At 50.0% G+C, this 12,118-nt stretch overlaps 1 protein-coding gene across 4 annotated transcripts; it reads right to left on the bottom strand.

The window, feature by feature from the left end:
* Positions 1-227: 227 nt before the first annotated feature.
* Mpo (myeloperoxidase) lies at positions 228-10,161 on the bottom strand. Of its 4 annotated transcripts, none has more exons than XM_006247096.5 (14): positions 10,104-10,161; positions 9,788-9,883; positions 9,554-9,647; positions 9,044-9,219; positions 8,498-8,621; positions 8,271-8,400; positions 7,985-8,191; positions 6,808-7,126; positions 4,152-4,312; positions 2,992-3,247; positions 2,535-2,705; positions 1,552-1,789; positions 639-850; positions 228-540 (listed from the first exon to the last, which is right to left on the bottom strand). In XM_006247096.5, exons 2-13 carry the CDS (start codon positions 9,861-9,863, stop codon positions 646-648), a joined length of 2,157 nt encoding a protein of 718 aa, XP_006247158.1. In that variant the 5' UTR covers positions 9,864-9,883; positions 10,104-10,161; the 3' UTR covers positions 228-540; positions 639-645. The 4 variants fall into 4 exon arrangements, with proteins under 4 accessions (XP_006247158.1, XP_006247157.1, XP_063125167.1 ...); XM_006247095.4 differs by having other exon boundaries at positions 228-316; positions 10,104-10,157; XM_063269097.1 differs by lacking the exon at positions 10,104-10,161 and adding an exon at positions 9,994-10,010 and having other exon boundaries at positions 228-316.
* Positions 10,162-12,118: the final 1,957 nt, after the last annotated feature.

Genomic DNA, 12,118 nt, shown 5'->3' with positions numbered 1-12,118 from the left:
GAACGTGGTGTCCACCTTCCCGTTCCACAGAGCTGTAGAGAAGTACATGAGGAACGAGGGTCTGTGTGGCCTGGCTGCCCTCCACATATGGAATAGACAAAGGAGGGCACCCCAGCACAATCATCACCCTAGAAACACCCTGAGGTTCAGATCACACTGCCTTAAGTTCTCAGACCAGAGGGACCCTCCCACTGAAGGCACAGCCCCTTCACAGACACAGAACAAGATCCCCATCCACCATGCTTTATTAGTGTAAACCTCAGGTACAGATAGCACAAAAAAGGCCAATGGCCTCCGTTCCTCTCCGGGCAGACTCCTGTGAATAGCAAGAGAATAGAGTAAGGGAGAAGGGGAGACCGCTGGGTGAGCCAAGCTGGCCTCTGACTGCACACAGCCACACAGTCCAGCTGCTAACTGCATTCCCTCTGGAGGCCACGTGACAAGGCCTTGGCATTCATCTTTGGTATTCATCTTTATTGCTTCTATTTCCCATGGCCAGTGCAGTGCCTGGCACACAACAGCTGCTCAATCAGTAGCGAGCTGGAGGAGACAGTAAGCCCTCTAATAAGCACCCAGGGCAGAGAGTTCTCTGTGATTCTAGACAACTAGGCATACCCTTCAGTGTGTCATGCCCTTACCCGGCCTCTAGGTCTCCTTCCAGGAAGCCAGATTCAGTTTAGGAAGGGTGTTACAGCTCACAAAGTCTCGGGGGTGTGAGTTGGACATGAAGATGTTGTTCTTAGACACGGTAGTGATGCCAGTGTTGTCACAGATGATGCGGGGCAAGGAGATGGTAGCCAAGGCCTGTCTCTGCTGTTTACTGAACACACCCGGGTTCTCCCACCAAAACCTGCATGAGAGCATCGTGAACATTATGTCTGAGGATGTCCCAAGTGAGGACACCCTGGGAGACCCAGGACATCGCCTGGCTTGATCTGGCCTCTGAGTGTAAGAGAACCACAGAAGAATCTTATCTACAGCACAGGAGAGCTCAGGTCCTGGGCAGTGCCCACTCAGCCCAGAGGACAGGAGCATAGCTGCTTGGGTCCCAGTCTCATGCACCTGTCCACAGGGATAAAAGACCCGGGATTGCTCTCCTTGACTGGGACACCTTTTTCAACATTCCCAACAAGGCGTAAAGATAGACATGGAGATAGACAGGGTCAGGATGAAATGACATGAAAGGGAGTCAGCGGGAGACTTTTGGAACTTTTCCATGGTGACTGACGCCTTCATAGTAGCACTGAGAAACCCAGAGAACGTATTAAGAGTGGCATTTTGCGCTTGCCTAGGAAGCACAAGGCCCTGGGTTCGGTCCCCAGCTCCGAAAAAAAAGAGAAAAAAAAGAGTGGTATTTTGGGGACCCGCAAGATGGTTCGGTGGGCAAAGGCACGTACCACCAACACTGAGAACTTGAGTACCATCTCTGAACCAGACATGGAACCAACTCAAGTAAATTGTCCTCTAAGCGCCCACGTAACTGCTGCGGTGCGCATGCGCCCCCTCCTGGCCCCACATGTGTGGCATCCTGCGGTCCCACAGCTTCTTTACCTATCGCCATCCCGTAGCTTCCTAAACTGAGTGCCAATGAGGCAGGCAAGGAGCTGGCCTACGCGGCCATTGGGCTCTAGGGGCTCGGACACACCGCCCATCCAGATGTCAATGTTGTTGGGCGTGCCATACTGTGCCATCAGCTTCCGTGCCAGCTCCAGGTTCTTCAGCACCGTGCCGAGCTCACCCACTGTGCTGGGCTGTGGAAGCCCACAGAAGCGTCTCCAGGCATTGTATCCTGCGTTGGGTCAGAGAACAGGTAGCTGTAAATGGACCCCTCTCCTGCCGGGTAGAAAGAGTACTGGAAAGCGCAGGAAAGACATCTTCGAAATCCCACCTCAGTACACAAGGCCATAAGTAGAATGAATCCCTAAACGATTGGCTCAGGCCAAAGTGGGCAGCTGGGCCCCTCCAGACCTCTTGTTCTTTTCCTCTCTCTCTCCTACCCTCTCTCCTCCTATTTGTGGTAAGCCCTGCATTACCGCAAATCCCACCAGGCTCAAGCATGGAGACGCACATTGTCTTTTAGAGCAGCAGTCTAATGTTTCAGTCTCTGACTGGGAGAATGAAAATATGTCCCGGAGGCGTGGCCACGTGTGCTACTCCACAACACAGTCATGGGGCTTTTGGGTTACCCTGATCCACTTGGGTCCAACCTCCACGTCTCTCACTGACATGGCTAAAGCACCCAGCCAAGATCCTAACTGCTCTAAGGCCTAGTTTCCTCGTCAGTAAAAATAACAGTGGTAGCCTCCCATCCCCAGGTTCATGAATGAGTCAGAATGAACTGATGATGGAGACAGACTTCCAGATCGTGGGATGAGAAGTCCGGCTTGTGAAGAAACCAAGACAGGCCGAACTTCGGCCACAGGGGCCTGGAAAGGGCAGGGCCTAGCCTCAGGTGCCTCCTGAGGACTGGGAAAGGGGCCCTGAGCAAGGGGAGCTGCCTGGGAGGTGGAATGGGGCTGTGGCTGGCCTCTCACCCGGGAGGCCATGATCCCGGCTGCGCTGCATGTTAAGGGCAGGTAAGTCAAGACCTATCCTCATGACCTGCTCAAACAGTCGCTCCCGGATCTCATCCACCGCAATTTGGTTCTGGCGATTCAGTTTGGCAGGAGTAGCCATGAGGCCTCGGAGGATGGGGTCAATGCCACCTGAGGTCAAGAGAGCAAAGCGAACGGAAAGGTTATCTTGCTACTGCTACGAGAGCACACAGTGGAGTCAGGGCTGGTCCACGTGGAGTTCAGGGCAAGCCACAGAGACCAGTCATCACCAGGCACTCTTTGACCCGAAGGTTCACAAGGTTGGGATGCTCTAACCTTCTGGGTCAATGAAACTGGAAAGCAAGATGAAAAAAAGACCTCTCTCTGGCCCAGTTCCCTGCAATCAAGCCCACACCATCCCATCCTCAGCTGCTGGCTTTTCTTAGGTTCCATTCACCTTCCAGCACAACTCTCCAGCTGGCAAAAAAGACCCTGCTGAGTGGGACACGGGGGTTGGGTCCTGTGGACCGGTACTGATTGTCCAGGCGGAACATGAAGGGTTGGATGAGGGTGTGGCCGTAACGGAAAGCGTTGGTGAAGACATTGGCGATCCGAGGGTCTACTGAGTCATTGTAGGATCGGTACTGGGGTAGGTACTTCTTCATGGCTGCTGGCCCCAACACCAAGGGCAGGTAGTCTCGGTATGTGATGATCTAAAACAAAGTCACTTCATTTTAGATATCTATTTATTCCTCCCTGTGGTCTCCAGCGTGGGGGAATCGCCCCTACCTGGCTAGGATCAGGGGCTGATCTCCCCTAATCTTAGATCTGAATTTAACAGAAGGACATAAGGAGAGCAAACCTTAGGTTATTTATTAAATTCTCTGAACCCCAAATGTAAACAAGGAATAATTGTATCACTTTCTTGAGGGATTAAACAAAATGTCTTGTCCGTCATCGTTGTAATATCACTCTTGCCTTTAAGGTATTTGTGGTCTCATTTCTCCTTGAGAGCCAGGGAAGTTGAAATTGCTAAGATTATCCACAGTGCCTCGCACACAGTAAGACTCACAGGTTTATAGACGGAGGGCAGAAGTCTGCTCTGGTGTGATGGCCCCCAGTGAAAGGGAGGCTGTGTGGCGGTGTCACTCTGGACCCAGGGCTACAATTGCCTCTGAGACTAAAATGAATCCCATTTGTGGGTGTGAGTGTAAATCAAACCCCACCCCCAGCACCACTGCCTCGCTCCCTGAAGTCTAGCAAAGGCATGTGTGCATGCGTGCGTGTATGATGTACGTGATGTTTGCATTCTTGGGAGAGAGAGAATAGGGGTCATGGAAACATCAAAAGCCAGATGGAGGAGCACTACCCCAGGGGAAAAAATGCTCAAGAGGATGACCGTGGGTAAAAGAGCCAAGGAGACTACAGGGCTTTGGAATGAAGAGGGCTGGGGAGATAGGAAGAAGGGAAGTGCGCTTGTCAAGCATGTCATGTCTGCTGGCCATTTTCATTTAGCTCCTTTGAGCCTTTCAGTATTGTGGCTAAAAGAAGCCAGTGTTCAGGAGAGATAAAAACCTGCCCAAGAACACATGGCCGAGATGTGTAAGGACAGCCTACCTGGACCATGGCCCCCACAATCTTCCGGGCCTCCTGGTAAAGCTTCTCCCCATTCCAGCGAGGATTCAGGCGCTTGAGCTCTGTGGCCAGACGGTTATGCTCTCGCACGAAGAGGGTGTGCATGGAGGTGAGCTCTGGCATCTCGCTGGAGCGCATGTCCCCTTAAGGAAGCAAAGCCTTTGTCATCTTTATGGTCTCCATCCCTGTCTGGCAAAGTCTTTCTGTGGTCCTCCTGTGCCTGTTCTCCACCTACCCATACACACCAAACTCAAGTGTCATCCACAGGCTGACATAAGAGCTTGGAAACACTGTAGTTCTTCCTGCAGCCTTACCCAATAGCCATGACATTTGACTTGTCACCTGCCTGTAGCTCAGATCAGGAGAACTTTAGGCACAAGTCCAAGTCTTGTGTCTTTCTGTATTTTACCCTTTACTACACACACACACACACACACACTACACACATATGCACACACACTAAACATACATACACATACATACACATTATACACTCATACACACATATACACATACATACACACATACATACTATACATACACACATACTACACATATACATACATACATGCACATGCAAAGACATACACACATACTACATACACATACATACCCACTATACAGACATACACACATATTATATACACACACATACTATATACACATGCACACATACTACACACATACACACATACATACACATATACATACTATACACACATACATACATATATACATACATATGCATACACACTACACAGACATACACACATAATACACATATATTATACACATATACTATACAGACATATCCCTACACACATACTACAAACACACATAAACACTATACTACACACACACTACATACACATAATGTACACACATACATACCCATACACACTACACAGACATACTACATACACATACTACACACACATATACCCACACCATACATACTACACACACATACACACACAGACATACACACTACACAGACATACTATGCACATACCTACACACACATACACACACATCACACACACTGCATACACACATACACACCCCACGATACATGAACATTCCCAAGAGCAAGTACTCATCTTATTGTCTTGATTTGGCGCAAGACAAAAAGTAGTCTGCATGTCTTCTGCTCTAATTGGATGCAACTTCAGAATCCTTTCAAAACAGGACCCCAGAATCCTGTACTACTTGAGATAGCTGTCGTTAGCACTCTCACTACAAGCCAACTGGACAAGCTGTGGTGGTGGGGAGAAGGCACAGGATGTGTGCATCCACACCTAAGACTATTTGAGGAAGCACGAAGTCCCCGACTCCTCTAGTGCTCCACAAACCTTAAACAGGGAAGGCCAGAAGGCGAGGCTCAGGACCTTTGCTGCAAGACACTGACTGGGCTCAGCCCTCACCAACTTAGAAAGAAGATTCTGAGAGGAAAAGATATTCCTGAGAGCAGTTTCTCCACCCCGTGAGTAACCAGATGTCATGACTAGCCCAAAAGAGAGCAGGCCCTCCCTTAGGAGACACACCCTTGCATTGACCTTGACTCTCCTGCCAGGGGACCCACAAGAGACCACCAGGACCCCTAGAAGGGAGGAGAGGTGCAAGAAGAAAGACTTGTACCACTGGGTGTGGGCTTGATGGTCTACATGAATCAACCCAACACGTGCGAGGCTAAGATAGGAAGATTGAGGAATGTTTGAAGCTAGCCTGGGCTTCAAAGCAAGTACCAGACTTGCTAAGGCTAGCTATATAACCCAGTCTAAAATCACAGAAAGGTGGAGGGAGAGGTGTCAATTTCTCGGTGAGCCCACAATCCCAACCCCAATCTGATCACCAAACTGTCGAGTACCACGGAGTAATATTCTGTGACACATTCTACTAGAACTTTCTGGGGTGAGGAAAACAATCACTTCTCCACTACCAAGTAGGGAAGCCACTAGCCCATGGGGCTACTGAGCCCTTAAAATGTGGTTACTACAGAAACTTTTAATTTAATTTCAATTTACGTATTTATTGGTTTATTTTTTCTTCTTTGTTTTTTAAGACAGGGTCTCACTGTCATCACTCTATACCCCTGACTGTCCTAGAACTCACTCTGTAGACCAGGCTGGCCTTGAGCGTCCATGAAGATGCTCATGCCTCTGCAAAGACTGGGATTAAAGGTGTGAGCCTACAAAAAAAGTCAAACTGAAATGACAACATGTGGCTACTGGCTCCAGCTTGGACAGGATGGTTCTAAAGGGTGAGGAGAATGCATTCCTCTCTGTCCCTTTTATTCTCTGTTCCCTTTTGGACAGAGACCCAGCTCTCTCTTTTCCCACAGTCCACGGGAGGGAAAAGAGAAAAAGATGGGTAGACGACAGAGGGTCCTTAGCAGCCCTGTGTCATCATCTTTGATTGATAGAGGGAGGATTTTTTTTTATTATGTATGTGGTTTGTTTTTGCCGTTGTTATTTTCCTTTCTGCCTCTATCCAACTTGTTACCAAGGCAACTAGACTAATAAGTGGTTGAGACCAGTGTCTCTTATCACAAACACACATGCTGCTCACACACAGGCTCACTGAGTTCACACAAGCTGGAAACAGTTCTATGCCACTCTAGATCGGTCCCCAGGCTGACCTGCCAGAAAACAAGGAATGCGGGCCGAGCGGTTGGTAAGGAGGCATGGGTCATCATGCAGGCTGTCAAAGGGCAACAGGGCCCTGCCATTGTCTTGGAAGCGTGTATTGACAGCCAACAGCCCCAGCTGGTTGGTGAGGTTTCGCAATCTCCTGGCCAGGGGGTCCTCGCTGCCATACACCCCGCTGGCATCCACGAAGGAAGTGAGCGCGTTGATCTGGTTGCGAATGGTAATGTTGCTCCCGGTGCATGCCGGGCAGGAACGGAAGAAGGGGATGCAGTCCTTTTGGTTCTTGATTCGAGGGTCATTGGGTGGGATCTACAGCACAGAGAGAAGCTAGTCTGGTTTTCGTGAGTCGGAACAGCAGGCATTTGTAGCTTACAACCCTGCAGAAGAGAACTCTGGCCCCTCTCGAGCTGCAGGGAAGCTCTGGAAGTTCCATAGAATTACTGGGGCTCAGTCACCAAAGAGACTGAGGTTTAGGGGTGACCAAGAATCCATTGAACTGGAATGAGAGAGCCTCCTGGGGTTGAGCAAGGCCAGTCCTCTGAGCCCACTTCACTGCCTCTTAATCCTCTTCTTATCTGTTTCTGCCTTTTATCTCTGTTCTGTCACCCTGGACCCCTAGCCCTTTATCTCCACTGCTTTTTTTTCTCCACACTTCCCCCCACACATACACAGACACACACACACACACACACACACACAAACACACACACACACACACACACACACACACACACAAGGTGCTTTAACCCTGACTCTAACTACGGGGCAACCCAAAGACACACACACATACACACATGCACACACGCACGCACAATGTAAAGCAGGGTTAAGGAAGTGCTCACAGGAGAGAGAGCTCAGGCCAGTGTTCCTACACCAGGAGTATGAAGAAGACAGGTAAGGTCCTCATCCCAGAATTCTCCTAGCCTCACAAAGAGTCAGTCATCCCACCCCACAGGGCAATGCTAGGTTCAGGGTGCATATTAGGCTTCTTAAGTTGAAAGCTGGCTCTGCTGAGGGAGACAAGTATTGACTCTGGACCCAGGAATGAGGACCAGCCTTGCTCAGGGGTTAGGGAGGAACTAGGACCCAGAAGGGGCACAGTCACTAACATAAACCATCGTCCCTCTCTCTAGGCACAGACCATGGTGGATGGAAAGGAGGCAGCACCTTGAGGGGAAAGCAGGGTTGCTGCTGCAGGCAGCTGGTCTCACAGTTGAGTCCAGTGAGGAAGGAGAACCGGGTAGCTGGCTCTGGAGTCAAGGTGATATCATGGTCCAGAAACTGGCCCCACTGCATGAACATGAGTGCACGCTCCTGGTCCTTGGTCAGCTGATCGTTGGGGAAGCGTACGATGGCGTTGGAGACCTGGCGAGCCTACAGCAACAAGCAGAGTCATTGGATGCCTGGGTCTTGCACATAGAGCTGGGCTCATCTCCCTCTACTGGACACTCACCAAGGGCACCTTGAAGCCACTGCGATTGACCTTGGGCGTCCAGCCAAAAGGCAAGGAGATGCCATCCTCATATTCTGCAGGCAGCCAGCGCACAAAGGCTCGGTTGGAGGCCCCCAGAGTGGGGCTGCGTCTAGAGGGAAGCACAGAGCTCTGGCCTGATGGGTCGCCACAGGCAGGACCTCGGCCCCCTACCTACACCACATCCCTGTACCGTCCTGGGCCCGCACCTGTTGTTGCAGTGTCCAGTGATGGTTCGATACTTGTCCTGCGGTGGGCATGTCACCCCCACATCCTGATAGGCGCAGCCACTTGACACGGACAACAGATTCAGCTGAGCAGGCGTCAACACGTCTGCAAGAGTGAGCCATGATCTTAGACCTGAGCCTTCCCCCACCTTGTCTCCCATGCTAGGCAACCTGGGGCTGAGAAGCCCAGTGAGGCTGAGGAGTGGGCGGGCCAGCTCTGAGACTCCTTAGACCAGTGGTTCTCAAGTTTGCTTAGGCTACCCCCTAATACAGTTTCTCATGGGGTGAGAGCAACCATAAAATTTTAGTCACTACTACATAACTGTAAATTTTGCTACTGTTATGAATCTTGATGTAAAGATCTGTGTTTTCCAACGGTCTTAGGTAACCCATGTGAAAGAATCATTCGACTTACCAGACAGGGTCACAACCCGTAGGTTGAGAACCCTTGCCTTAGAGGGAGGCTTGTAGTGGTGGATATTGCTGGGGGAAGAAGAGTGATGACTAAGAGGGAAGGAGTTATGGTACCTGTGACATTGAAAGGCCGTGGCCACAGGGGCTGCAGCTTCCTCTTCAGCAGGTCCAGGGCCACGTGCAGATAGTCGGCAGCCCTCACAGCTGTCCTGGTGCCCGCCACCGGCTGCTTGAAATACGATAGGAGTTCCATAGGGCTGGCGGAGCCACTTCGAAGACTCTGCTTGATGCTGCTCAGAGAAGGGAGGGCCAGAGAAAGGGGCACAGAGACACTCAGCAGGGACCAGCCTGTGGTGAGCAGGTGGAAGGGACTATGTAGAGAACCACAGAGAAGTGGATTTCTTTTGTCCAAAGGATCTGGATCTCGATAACCAGACAGAAAGCAAGGCCGTTGAAGGAGTGGCTTGGAAGATGTTCTGACAGCCAGAAATTCAAGGACAGACAGACCAGGTCAGATTTCATCTGCAGACCCTCAACTTTTCTACCAACACCCCCATGGCCTGGCCTTTCTCCAGAAGACTTGGAGCAGCTTTACCCAGGGTGGTCAGGGCCTGGCGCTCCCACCTTTCTCTCCGCTCCTTGTAGGCTTTGTTCACCAGCCGCTTGGCCTCCTCCATGCAGTCCAGCACCACTGAGTTCGCCACTTCCCCCGGGAGCGCTGACCAGAGCATAAATCACAAGGTCAGGACTGGCCCCAAAGCAAAGGAGGCCTGCCCAGAGAAAAGGGAGCTGCTGGGCTGAGGATCCTCAACCCCATCCCTCAGTTCACCTACTCCCCCCTCCTTTTGGTGCAATTACCTGGAGTGGCACCAGTGGAAGTCTGAAGCATGGCCAGGGGGGCCAGGAGGCCTGCCAAGGCCAAAAAAAGCTTCATCTTTGCAAGACAAAATGAAACTAAATAAAACAAACAAAACCAAAAAATCCTCAGTCCAGGAAGTGCCCTGAGATTCTGAAAAAAGGAGAGGGGTTTACCATTCCCCTCCTCCCTTCATACACGGCCCTACCCCAGTGGGCTTGGTCTATGAGGAAGGCCTCTGTGACAAAGAGGTCTACAAACCCAAGGCCCCCTCCAGCTATAGCCTCCAGTCCCCAAGAGTTCAACTCCACAACTTACCTGACACTGTCAACACCTCTCACTGACAACGGGTTTTTATGCCTTCTGAGCTGGGGGCGGGCTGACCTAAAAAGAGATGGACCTATCCTAAGACTAGACTCTCCTCCCCCACTGGGGTTAGGGGTGCCCAGAGAGGGGCCCATGAAGTGGAGGGATGGACAGGGGGATGGATCAGAGCTACTACTCACAGAGAGCACAAGCAACTAGCCTCTCAAAATGTTGGTTAAACTGAGCGTCCCAATTCCTTTGAAAAGAACCTAAATTTAGGGAGCAAAGGCTAAGAAGTTATGGGAAGTAGGGTAGCCACATGGAGAGATGGGGGTCACAGGGAAGATGTAGCAACGCTGACCCCCTTGAGGGCCTCAGAGTCACCCCCACTCCAACCCTGGTAGGAAGCCCCCAGTTCTCAGTGGAGCTGAGGAGACAGGAAATCTGGCTGGAGACAGTTAGGCTTCTCAGGAAAGAGGACCCTGGGGGCTACAGGCTCAGGGCAAAAGCAACTTCCTCTCTCCCCACAGCCCCTTCCTCTTAACCTCTGGCAGGGAAGGACCCTTAGCTGATTTCAGAGGGGCAGAGCTTGTTGTGGTTAATGATCAGTTGGCGAAGCAGCCCAGGGCCTGTCTGAGTAAGACCAGTCAGTTAGGAAGGTTCAGGGTAAAGATCATTACGAAATAGAAAACGGGGAGGATTCCCCCTGAGAAAGGCAAGACATCCTCTATCAGGAACAGTCCTGTGCCTGCCCACCTCTGGAGACCCTGGGACAGGACTACTTTGGTCATCTCCTCTGGACCATTCTTGTCTATACTCAGATCCTTTCTTGGCTAAGGAGCAAGGAACAAGGCCACACCCAACCTTCTTCCCACTGTGCCCCAGGTCCTATCACCTAGGAAACCGATTCCAGGCTCAGGAGAAAGAAACCATTTATTCTTCTGGTCTTGCTCGCTATTTGTAAACCCTGACAAGTAGCTTTTCGAGAGTTGGATTCTAGAATGTTATAAACTTTTGAGACCACTTTTTGAGTCTACCGGTGACATATTTTCATAGATTAGAGCATGCAGGACAAGAATAAGCAAGAGATAAAAATAAATTGAGCCTCAAGTGCTAGCACAAACCTCTAATCCTAGCATTTGAGAAGCAGAGGCAGGAGGACCAGATGTTGGCCGAGGAAGCCAGCCTGACTTACATGAGGCCTTATCTCAAAATAAAACATTAAGTAGAAATTACTTATAACCAATTGCTACTGTAGATGATTCTTTTTCAAGGTGTGTCATTGTGTTTCACATAAATAAGCAGCAAGAGAGAATAAGATTTCCCATAACTCCAGTTCTCACCAATACTTTAATGATTTACTAGTCATTGTGTAGACAATAATATTCCTTTTAAAAGACTATTAAGGATAATTTTAGCAGGGCAATGGTAGCACTTGGGAGACAGAGGCAGGGAGATCTCTGTGAGTTCGAGACTAGCCTTGTTTACAGAGTGAGTTCTAGGACAGCCAGTGATACACAGAGAAACCCTAGAGAGAGAGAGAGAGAGAGAGAGGGAGGAAGGGAGAGAGGGAGACACAGAGAGAGGAGAGAGAGAAAATTGTCTTCTTTTACAGCATTTTTAGACAATATCTTATTATTAATTACTATTAATTATTAATAATAATTATTATTGCCCAGGCTGATCTTGACCTTGAGCTCCTCTTGAACTTGCATCAGCCTCTGGATTACTAGGATCGCGAATAGTACCACCTAGCCTGGCACAACCTGTCACAGGACTCCACAGTTTAGTCTGCACACCTCCTTGTCAATGCATATGATTGGTTTCATTGCATGCCTTTATTCCTTGGCTGGAGGTGTATGCATGTGCCCACACGGTTGCCAGAGGACAGCTCGCATGGGTCTGCTATCTCCACCATATGGAGCCTCATGCTTGGTGCAGGTGACTTTAGCCACTGAACCAGCTCTCTGACCTCTTTTGTCTCTGCCCTTTTTGTTTGTTTGTTTTGAGACAGAGAATTTTTATGT

Source organism: Rattus norvegicus, chromosome 10 (assembly GCF_036323735.1).
Source record: "Rattus norvegicus strain BN/NHsdMcwi chromosome 10, GRCr8, whole genome shotgun sequence".
NCBI lineage: Eukaryota > Metazoa > Chordata > Mammalia > Rodentia > Muridae > Rattus > Rattus norvegicus.
The sequence above is the reverse complement of the archived record's forward strand: the minus strand, read 5'-3'. Positions and strand labels throughout refer to the sequence as shown.

Excerpts from the sequence above, each read along its gene's own strand:
- Mpo (XM_006247096.5), bottom strand. The coding sequence starts at position 9,863 with ATGAAGCTTTTTTTGGCCTTGGCAGGCCTCCTGGCCCCCCTGGCCATG. Across the intron at positions 9,648-9,787 it reads TTCCACTGGTGCCACTCCAG|CGCTCCCGGGGGAAGTGGCG; the intron begins GTAATTGCACCA and ends TGCTCTGGTCAG. Across the intron at positions 1,790-2,534 it reads CCGGGATCATGGCCTCCCGG|GATACAATGCCTGGAGACGC; the intron begins GTGAGAGGCCAG and ends GACCCAACGCAG.